Here is an 11,671-nt window from a genome sequence, read left to right as displayed (position 1 = left end):
TTTGAGATAATAGGAGTAATTCTGCTGCAGCCTCAGCTGTGAAATAGCTTAGATCCCTTCATCATTTAACCTGAATTCCTCTCAGTCTTTTCTGGAAGTCCAACAGAACTTTTCAATGATGATGGGACCAGTATTTCACTAATCTTGAGACAATAACTTAATAAATATTACCATTCCTATAAATCATGAACACACAAAGAGAAAACATTAAATAACAAAAAATCTTTGTATGGCCATAAAATAAAATMGAATTATTATTAAGAGTATAATGGCCATTATTAAGAATAGATACATAATATTATATATTAAATATAATAATATATAATACTATAAACCACTGATTATATGCCCTTTAGGTGCTTACAGAATGACAAATAAGAAAGAGTTAAGAAAAAATCCTAAGGAAAAGAACTGAATTGTTCTAAAAATTCTCATAGCAGCATGTTAGAAAAGTGCAGTTCTTGACTTTAACTTCAAAGTGTCCAGGTTGGCTTTCTGAAATGAATCCAAGAAATTGTCTAAGTCTTGTACTAAATAATGGCGACCCAGAAAGCAATAGCAGTTCTCAGCTTGCTGTGATTTTCACTGCTGGATGTCAGCTATAAAAGAAAGGTTAAGACTTGCAGACAGCTGTGAAAGCCAGATAGGGGTGCTAGAAGTTGAGCCTGATCTACCACTTGCCATGTTTTTTCTTGTAYCCCACAGAGATCAGATGAAGGACTCAGAGATCATGTACTACAGAAATATTTTTTTTCTGTTTTGAAGAAGGAAACTTCTTGGATAATTTTTTTCTTGTTGCTATTGGGGCTTTTTGGTTTTGCTTTTGTTTGTGTTTATTTATTGTTTCATTTTTGCATCACACCCCAAATACTGAAGAAATTTAAAAAAAACAAAAACAAACAAGGAGAGAGTGAGGGCCTGGTGGATTATTTCTAATACTAATTCAGAATTTTTTCTTCAAAGACACTAAAGTTTCTAGACTTCATGTGAAGTTGTGATGGAGATTTGGATCAAGACAGGCTGTGTCTGTCCATGGCATACCTAAATGTCTGTCTGGAAGGAAAAGACAAGATATGAACTGCATAACTTTGAAAACCTTAGTAATTTGACTTCCAGACACAAGAAGAGATGCTCAGGATAAACTGATTGTTGGATAAGCGATGTTTGATGGTAAATTGCGTATTAGGAGCCCCTGAAAGGAAGCAAAAGGCTTTTGTGTGATGCTAGAAATGAGAAAATGCTTGTGGAACGCTTATCACCAGGTGGCAGTATTACACAGTCTTGCAATTCCCATACGGTGCTGCATGAGCCGTTTTGGGGTCTTGGTGGGAATGTTGGCAGGAATATTTGTTAGATTTTGTTAGGCAGGAGGAAGCATGCAACAATTTCATAAGAGCCATATCTCTCTGTGCTCTGATCTCCCGGGTCAGAGTCAATTCTTGAGARGAAGCTGCAATATGGAAACTTGGGYGTTGACTTCTTGGACATCTKATTTTTYAAACAAGGGAGTTTATCACATGCTGTTAGACTGTTCTTTACTAGGAAAACCAAAACACCATATGAAAATGCAGAAGTGATATCTTCCACGTGATTTTCAGAGTGACTGAGTTTGAAGCATCTTTCTTTGGACCCAAATGTGGAAAAATAAATGTTGATGTGGTAAAGGTGACACACCTTTGATCTGTGATAAGCACACAAGAGCTTCTCTACACTCCAGGCTTTAACAAACATGGTTAGAACATTTTGTCATTCTTTATTCTAGATTTCCATGTTGCAAAGCCCAGGAGCGAAAGAACAAAAGATTACCAAGTTTACGTGGTAGAAAAGTGATCTGCCTTTAAATATTGCTTTGGCAGGGTCTGAAAGATGTAGCTCAAAGTTTTCAGATGTGTTTCTTTATTGGGAAACTAACTTTCCAAAAACTGTAACTTAAATAAAGGTCTTGAAAGATATTRTATTAGTTCTATGAGGATTATATGGTTGTAAACAAAAACAAATAAACAAACAAAAAATACAAGAATGTTGGAAACAATTTGTGATGTTCTAATTGTCCAAGGTCAGTGTCTTACACAGGTAGAATTATGATTACTCAAAGCATAGTATAGCTAATCCTTTCTCTCAAAATGGATAACATGCATCAGTGTGGTGTAAGGAATGACTTGCGAAAGCTCCTGCATATGGACTGGCAGATATGAGACATTGATTGAAAACATTGTTTCTGTAGAGGCTGCATTCTGAGTAAAGGAAATTAAAGTTGGTCATGGGTTAAAAAAAATTATTACATCCAGAAAAAGAATGGCAAGATATAGCAGTAACAAGCCTTATGCTGAGCTGCAACTTTACACGAAGAAGGACTGGTGGCAGTATGATGCTTAAATTGTTTTAAAAGGAAGAATGTGGCACTCATTGTGCCGCTGAAATGAAAGTTCATACTAGAACTTCCTCTGACAAAAAATAAAGGAGGTCTATACTTTAAACATTTTAATCCCAGACAAATGACTGAATTAGCGTGCATTTATTAATTTAACAATTTCTATCCTTGTGACAAGGGAAACAACTGGGACTTGCTCCATGATGAAAAAATGATTTATTGGAAATCTCAATTGGCTACAATTATTGAAACAGCTTAGGTCAAGCGGTGATAAATAATTKAAAGAAACCAGTGTGAGGAAGGTGTCACTTAAATTTTACATTTACAGATCTRTTAGATGCTAAYCTTGTCAGACAGGTAATTGCTAAAKGAAATCATGTTTTTATACCTTTGCTTCATAATATAATTTGCTTACTCAGGCATTTTGTACAAACCTTGATATTGGCACTGACACTTTCACATGCCCATTTCTTCAGACTGGCAAATACTTCATTATCCTTTTAAATAATTCCTAAGTATGCTAATTTTTATTTTTAACAACTTGGAAAATGTGTTGAGTGTTACCTGGGAATTGTCAAGGAGAAGGGACATGCTGTGTTGGAATTCTAAACTATTTTTCTGTGAACACTTACACATGTCAGCATGTTTCTGGTAAAAGTGATAGTAGATTTAGCATGTAAATTTTAACAGGTGAAGGGATTCTGCCTGAAAAAGCAATGAGGAATAGGTCATTTCAGGGTTATTTTACTTGARTACTTGGTGAACTYTGAGATATCTGCTGACAGGATGGGCTCTTGGAGAATTACYAAGWGAAAAAKAAGAGAATCCTAAGTCTTWCATATAACTCCTTTATTGTGMAATCCCTAGAAACTACATTGATTTTGTAAGAGTATCTCAAAACTTGTAACTGACTTTGGATTTTCCTTAAAGTCTCATTGGAGATTTATAGATGAGTTATGTTTRAAAGGGAAAATGTTGTGATTGAGCAATGTTTGTAATTTTTAGGGCTTCATTTTGAACCCARTCATGATCCCATTAAATCAATGRGAACACAACTGTTTTCAAAATKATCCTTTTCATTGCTTCATTGATGCTAAGGAGTTACAGCCACAGACTTCAACAGAAGCTAAATGATTTTATTAGAACTTAATCCCACAGGAACTTACAGAGTAATGCAGGCCTCTATAAAGATAACATAAAATACTACCAAATGAAAATTCTGTGTTGGTGGTTGTGCTGTGGGTTGTGACTCTACATAAAGCATGGTCCACAGACCATCATTAAAAGCATTAAAATTTGTAAGTGAAAGTCTGCCTTTGAAAGCTGCATRAACACATTGATTCACATGGCACTGCAAGTAATTTCTTCTAGGTTCAGAAAAAGGATWACCTTTTAAAAGTCAGGTTTTACAGCTAAACCTCATTATAAATATTTTTACTTCTCTTGTACATCCATTCCATTCAGTTATTTTTTACCAGTCTTCATGAATCAGTAACTGTGTCGAGTAAGTTTAAATAAATAACAGTTTAAACTGAAATTAAGGGTTTCTGTGTTTAGTAACTTTAGTTTTGGGGTCCTTTTCATGGAAATGAAGATACAGTGTTAWCAATCTGGTATTTAATGAGAATATCTTAAATTATGATAACATTTCCGTATCATGCTAAAAGCATCGTAAGATACTTGAGTCTAAATCCTTTAGCAAGCATTTTCATTTCAAATTAATTTAGCCATATTGCTTGTTAAGTAGTGAATAGGCTGAGATGAGACTAAAATGCTTCTGTATTTTACACATATAAATATTTAAATTTCTCTGGGACAGGCTTTGTGTCACCTAGTGTAAGAGAGAGGTTAAAAGGCAGCCTCACTAAGTCTACACTTTGGAGACACTGGGAGTCTGGAAGCAGGTGAGCCAAAAGTGGTGGCCAAAGCAGAGAAGAGAGTCTGGTCTCCCTAGAGACAASATGGGTGCTCTGCTGCTCATGTTGGCAAAGAACGTGATGATTTTTCGAGGCAAAAAATGTGGTTTTCTACTTCAGTAAGAGTCAGTGAGTGCACACCTCTTGTCATTAGAGGAAGRAGACAAAATAGGTTTGTTTGACACCAAACTCTGAATTCTTCTTCCAAAGGGTGAACGGRCTTCCAGTACTGTGGTGCATGGCTGTACAAGGGTGAATTTCACCAGGTAACCCATGGCGTTTTCCTTAAAAAATTTCATTGAAAATAGAAGTGCACCAACTCTTCTCATGTTTTGGCAAGACCCAAGAATTTGCCACYCTCAGWCTTTTGCAGGTGKAATACARTAAAACTACTGTGGGACCCTGAGAGTGTGCGTGCTTTTTGGTAGATGTTTGAAGGTGGGTGTTGTTCGTGTGCACACCTCACAACATTTACAGTTTTAGCTCCTTTTGTTTACACCATTTTCTGGCAATTTCTATGAGTTCTGGCAAGCTTTAATGCATGTTGATACTCTGCCCCAAAAGTCCAAGTACTCCTGGTTTCTGTATAAAAATCTTCAGTTTAAATACATGTCTGTTTTTATAAGTTCCAAAATTAAGTGGTCCCATGGGAAGGCACTGCTCTTCTGTTATCAGCCTTGCAAAGGTAAAGCTGTCTTTAGAGTTGAGCAAGAAAGTTGCCTTAGCACTGTCAGATATTTAATTAATCCCTCAGTAAATAAAGGCATTCTGTAATTACATAAGCGAGATGTGCAATCGTCTCATCATTTCTTACACAAAATGCTTTGCATGTTAATATATTGTAATCCAGGAGCCATATGAGGCTTGGTTTTGGMTATGAAGTGTTTGTAACAGACTTTTAACATTGTGGGGAACACATTGCAGGCGAAACAGTGCGTTTTTTGGGCAAAAATCGGCTAAGTGTGATCTGCGAGCTAAAGATTTTAATGTCTATTTAAAAAAATACAATTTTCAATAGGGAAAACAACACAGTTTCAGCATGTAGATTGTTGTAAATACGTGAGAGGGATTTAAAAGTGACCTTTTGAAATTTAAATGGAGCACCTGCTGGGGAACCKATGTTATTGCCTGGGGGAGGTAAAAGCGTTCTGCAAAGTGGGTTCATCGTTTGGGACTTTGTGCTTCGAAGACCGCAAGAACGAGCAGCGCCGTAAAATTTTTTTGTAATTTAAATTACAGTTAGTTAGTTAACCGGCGAGGTGGTCGGTGTYATCCGATCTCCTTGTACGAAACACTTGGGGTTATACCCACGGCCGTAACGGCGCGAACGGTACCGCACACGCGCTCCCTGCGGGATAATAACGGGATCTGAGGAGTTTAACGGACCCCGCTCACCTGCCTGCTCCCCCGGCTCTCCCATTGGCTGCTCCAAGCCCCGCCCCCGCCTCTCATTGGCTGCTCCCTCCCCCCGCACGCGGCGGGTCCCGGTCCGGCACCTGGAGGGGAGCGAGGGGCGGCTCCCCCCGCCCCCGCGGGCCGCCGCGCGTTCCCATTGGCGGCAGCGCCGGCGTGCTGGGCCCGCCCATTGGCTGCTGGGGCGGCCGGCCTGCTGGCGATTGGCCGGCGGGCGGGGGCGGGGCGCGCCCCGCCGGGAGCCGGGCGCTGTGTTTGGGCTGGAGTTGCGGCGGAGCGGGATCGGGAGCGGAGCTGTGCGGCCGCCGCCGGGCACAGCGTTCCGGGCACGGCGCTCGGCGCCTCAGCCGCCCCAGCCGCRGGGAGCGGGCGGGATGGCCGCCTCGGGCGGGGTGCGGCGCGGAGCGCTGGGCTGAGCGGAGCGAGCCKCGGCCGCCCGCCCGCCAGGACCATGCTGTCGGGGAAGGAGCCGGGCGCCCCTCGGCTGCGGGATCCGAGCGGGGCGGCCGCCCCGGCAGCGGCCGGCAGCGCCTGAGCCCGCTCCGCGCTGCCCCCGCGCACCGCCATGGACGAGCGCTTCAACAGGTGGCTGCTGCCGCCGCTGCTGGTGCTGCTCTTCCTGCTCATCGTCTACCAGTACGTGTCGCCCGCCTGCCCCGGCGCCGCCTGTCCCCGCCGCCCGCCGGCCTCCGCCGCCCGCCGCGGGGGGGGCCCGGAGRAGCGGGAGGAGGAGGAGGAGGCGGCGGCGATGCCGCGGCTGGCGGCCAAGTTCCCGTTCGCCCGGGGGGAGCTATGCCGGCGGGTACGGTTCGACATGCGGGGCCGCGACGTGATCGTCTTCCTGCACATCCAGAAGACGGGCGGCACCACCTTCGGACGGCACCTGGTGCGCAACATCCACCTGGAGCAGCCCTGCTACTGCCGGGCCGGGCAGAAGAAGTGCGCCTGCCACCGCCCGGGCGGCGACAAGGACACCTGGCTCTTCTCCCGCTTCTCCACGGGCTGGAGCTGCGGGCTGCACGCCGACTGGACCGAGCTCACCAGCTGCGTGCCCGCCGCCATGGAGCGCCGCGGCTGCGCCGGTAACCGCACCCTCAGGTCAGTGCTTGCTTTCCAGATGCTCCAAATCAGATCCCGCCTTGCCCAGCGCCSTGGCAAGATGCCCTGGCAGCGGGTCCTGCTCCCCGGCACCTGGGTGAAAATTGTCCGCTGCCGTCCTCATTAACAAACGGCGGGGCAAAGCTTGTGTTCCAGGGTGGGTTCTAGTGTGGGCTCTTGCCTCCCGGTGTGTTACCTGCGATGCTTTCGCTTTGCCTCAAATGTGTGCTGATTCCAGGTAGCGCRCATGCAGCTGCCTTTTGTACAGCTGGGCGCGAGTGAAACTCCGCTCGCGTTCCCKCAAGTTTCTCCTATCTGTTTGTCCTTCCTAAACTTGCTATTAACAAATCACTACACTCTTCTGCAGTAGGAATAGTGCCTCTGCAGAATCTGATGGATCGTTGCAGCTGCTGAATGTTGTGACTGGTGGAGTTCGAAGTATCCAGAAACCCCTAAACTCGATTTCACCCGTGTTTCTTGGTGGCAGATAGGCAGTTCTGCGCTTCCCGTGCTCTACTGACCGCTCGCTCTATGTGCAAGCTGAAAATCGGGAGACCGTGTGTGCCACGCTCTGTGCAGGAACACAGCACTGGCAAAAATCGCACTGTAAATGTCCCTTCGATGATCTGATGACAGTGGAAAAGGGAATTTTGTGTGCATGCTGCCTCTACGCATGTTATATTGGGGTTTTGCTTGGGCTTGTGAAAGGTCTTGTCAGTTCTAAACACGGAAAAACTGTCAGATGAGTGATCTCTCTTGATAAGAGATMCCTCTAGGTGATTCAGTAAGTTGTGGGCTTTGTTCTGATTTATCAGATTATTCAGGCCAGGTTAGATCCTATCTTTATTTGTTCGATAGATTTTGAACATGTGTATTAAGGAGTTCTGAGCTGAATTCGCTCTTAAACCTCAGCACTTTAAATAAAGTGTAACTTAAATATCTGTAAAATATTAAGGAAAATATAGGAAGAATACCTTTTTTAAAGTTTATATAGTTTATATAGTTTGGCAGATACTTTACATTCTTTCATTTTAGTATCCATCTTGATTTTATGACTCCACAAACTTKAAATTTTCAGTAGAATCACTCAGACATTGTGGTTTGTATCTTGTCACTTAAAAACATGTATAGTCCATGACGTTCGTGGGCATGTTTTCACAGGGTTTATTCATCAAGACAATAGAGTTGATTATTATTATTGTTGAACAATTTGAAGCTTATTTGATTGAACATCAAAGGCCCTCCCATACAGAAAAGCTGGTTGCAGTTGGAAAGACTTCAGTCAGGATAATTTGAATTTAAATTGTGGATGGTTGTAGACTTGGACTGTGCTTGCTTGCAGAATACTGTTAAGGTAATGCATACAATTTYATGAAAAAGAATTCAGCTAAAGATGAAGTGTATGTATTTGCTGATGGAAGAGAAATGCTGTGAAYGTCTTCAAGGACAGAATAACTTGGTGGTAGCTGCAGAGCTTTAAGTAATATTCAGGAAACTTGTAGTGTAAAAGGGAGAGGAGGAAGAATAATACTTGAAAAAATGAAAATTGGTAATCTGYCAATGAAGTCCACTTTTTCTCTCTCATGACACATATTAGTAGGTAAACAACTGAAAGCTAAATTCAATTGCAAAGATTATAAATGGGCAATAAAATTGGAGTAGTGACTTCAGTASTATTGCATAAAACCATTATTGTATTAGGTAAATTTAAAACTTCAAGYTGAACTACACAGCCGGTCATGTTGKTTATTCAGTGGATAGTTAGTAATGACTTTGAATGAAGAAAGACATGTAGTGATACTTTGACATTGCAGGTAAATACTGTTTTCTGAATTTACTTGTTTTCTGCTTTTTGTTTAATTAGTGAATGATTTGGCTAGTGTAACACTGATTTCCTTGATTTGTCTTTACATAAATGAGGAAATTTCTGTGRATGATTATTTATTTCATCATTTTAATACTTGTTTGTCCTTGTATTATATCTGGCACTAGGAGACACCTTAACTTTTTTGTTTTGTTTTGTCATTAGAATCATGTATCTTGACTTCGGCTTCTCAAGGAGCTGTAAAAGGAATCAAATAACCCTGAAGTATGGATTATCTCTGCTATGAATGTCTTTTCTCCTGGTGAAATTGGAATCAAGCCCAAGCCACTTTCCTGTACTATTAGAGGCATGCATCTCAGTATTATTTTAATGTCTGAATGGACAATTGCCTAAAATAGGCAGGAAACTAACATAAAGCCTACTGAATATTTTTAAGGCTTCCATTAAAGCTTCTGAATGTATCTGAAGCACTAGACTTTCTTGAATAGCTCCGCTTCTTTCTTCTGCCTTCCAGCTATGGTGTCAGAAAATTAGGCTAAATTGGTTAAATATCTGACAAAGGCTTTTCTTTATGGCCAGCAGGACAAGCTGTCATGGATTTGGTACCAAGGTGTTTGATCTCCTGTGCCATATACTTGACACAATGAAGATGTGAAGTGTATTTTGGATTTTTTTGTTAGTTTCTCCACATAGCAGGTGTTAGTACTATCTCTTCTTTCAGATCCCTGGTATCTGGTTTATCTTTAGTACATGGTGAGAATAAACGACTTACAGTGCGTATCCTCACATTATGAAAATTAGTTTCTTAGAGGGTCTGTAACAGTATAAGTTAGATTAAGTCCTGCCTTTTACCACAGGTGTTCAGAAGATTCCATGAAGAAACTGTAATTAGGGGGGAAGGGGCTAGCTGGTAGGGGGAGGAGGGAGTGGATGATGGTGCTAAAGGTCCTAGAAGATCAGTGAAGCACAAACTCTCCTTGGTCTTGGTCTTTCAAGGATAGTGTGTTTAAATCACATTAGGGTTTAGAAGAGAATTTTTTTCTCTTTTTAATGTTGAAGTTTTGAAGTGTCACGAYCCAAGAAAGAACATGGGGCAGAAATTGATGCTGTGCTCCAGAAATCTGATCTTCTTTGAGCCCAAGTGGCCAGCATGGCCTTTTGACTCTGTATGACTGAATAGTGTGGTGTGCCTTGTCCCAGCTTRGGTACTTCAATATGTAAAGTTGTTGTAATTAACATATTGGGTGTATTGTGAAGTTGTAGAACTGTCTCCTGTTGAAAAGCAAAATGATTCTTTTGAGTGACATTACTTTAAAAAACAACCAAACAAGACAAAACCTGTAGACTTTATTTCTTCAAACATTTGCATATGTTTTCATTTTCAGGACATGAGATTTTCTGCTAAAATACCTGTTCAAGTGTTTACAGAGCCAGGCTATTAGTTTTTCACTTTTACAGAAATTGCTATTAAATTAAAAAATTGCTATTAATTAAAAAAAAAAAAAAAAAAAAAAAAAAAAAACCATCTTCTATGTGTCTGTATTGCCCTCTCGGGAAGCTCCTGAAGTTGGTGATGCTTGTGCTCAGCTCCACCTCCAGAATTTGGCTTTCCTTCTGAGATGCCRAGAARCTGAGACTGTGGAMTCTTAGCCAGCACTGCTTGAGGAAAGAATGGGAAGAGAAATGTTTTGAGATGTCTAACCTCGGATGTGAGGGAAGAGTTGGTGTCAAGTCTGAGTGACATTAGGCTGCCTCTGTAGATAGGGGAGAAAGAGAATAACACAGACAGCCCTTTGGAGGGTCTAAGACATGTCTGAGASCTGCTGAACTGTCTCCTGGATGGCCAGTTTTTCCATTCACTGATAACAAGGGAAGACTAGAATTGTGGATTGGGACTAGATGAGAAGAGTTCCACATCTAATATTGCTGAGACACTGTCCAAACTGTTTGTCTGCCTCTGTTAGGTTACCAGATAATCCTTGGTGTGTGAGGTAGGGCTTACTTGGCCACTCCGCTCTGTGTAGGAGTTGAGGGAACCTGGGGAGTCCTGATCAGGGCRCATTTTATCCCTTGCTGATGTGCCTGCAATGTAATTAGTAATTATTCATTATTATTTATTTGAAGTTTGATTAAACTATGAAGGCAATCTTTTAAACTACACACTTGGAAGAACACTGACTATTGAAAGTGTTGTATAATTTCCTAATATGAAACAGTGAAATCACTCGAGTTGTGTAATCCCCATAAGCTTTATTGTCAATGCAGTTTAGTCTTCAAAACTATCGATTTTCATTAATTTGCTTCCATTATACTCTCTATTTCCTTGTCCTATTTAACTTATTGTGTGCTATATTTTTCTATGGAAGTGTGAATCCGTAGTAAACCCTTGAGTCATGGAGTGGAAGGAATTGAATAGAAAATACTAGTAAAACTTATTTTTTTTTCTTATGCAGTCCTTTATTTGACTATTGCATGTTTTTTAAGCTCTAGCAGTAACAGAAGAAGAGTCTGGTCTTTGCAGCCCTGATAACTGATCATCACAAAAATGTAAGAGTGTTAATTGAAAAATAAGACTATGCTGAAGATAGTGGGAAGAAGAGAATGAAAGGTCAGAAATGTTTAAACTGAAAAAAAGCACAAATTCTCTACTGTACCTTAGTATCTTCTACTGAAATAAGTGTTGGAGTCAGTAAAATCTATATAGTTTTTTAATAAATGTAAGGAACAACAAGGACTAAACAATTTCCTGTGGTGCTGCTACTTACTGTAGGTTTTTTACTTCTTTAACTGTCTCCAGTGTAGTCTGCTCAAGGGTTTCATTGTCCTTAAAATTGAAAAGTGGTGCTGTCTTCCCCGAGTGCTTAGTGTGAATCTCGTTAACTTCAATTTTAAGCCCATTGCACCTTCTGTCCTTTGAGRACCTGAGAACAAATCGATCCCGTTTTCTCTGCAGTGGCCTACTGGGTACTTTGGTTTTTAGAAAGCCCTCTTTCAACCTCCCCTGCTTAAACAGTAACCAAATCCAATTCACTCTGTCTTTATTGTGGG

At 41.4% G+C, this 11,671-nt stretch overlaps 1 protein-coding gene across 1 annotated transcript in view; it reads left to right on the top strand.

Annotated features, from left to right (window-relative positions):
* The first annotated feature begins 6,265 nt into the window (after positions 1-6,265).
* The window catches only part of HS6ST3 (heparan sulfate 6-O-sulfotransferase 3), a 281,833-nt gene continuing 276,427 nt past the window's right edge, over positions 6,266-11,671 (top strand). Inside the window, exon 1 of the mRNA XM_057366210.1 lies at positions 6,266-6,798. Coding sequence (XP_057222193.1) covers positions 6,266-6,798 — 533 coding nt within the window. The remainder of the gene's footprint in view (positions 6,799-11,671) is intronic.

The sequence above is a fragment of the Malurus melanocephalus genome, unplaced genomic scaffold (assembly GCF_030028575.1).
Source record: "Malurus melanocephalus ecotype Western Australia unplaced genomic scaffold, MMel_1.1 scaffold_61, whole genome shotgun sequence".
NCBI classification, from domain to species: Eukaryota; Metazoa; Chordata; class Aves; order Passeriformes; family Maluridae; genus Malurus; species Malurus melanocephalus.
Note: the sequence above shows the minus strand (reverse complement) of the source record. Positions and strands in the feature narration are given on the sequence as shown.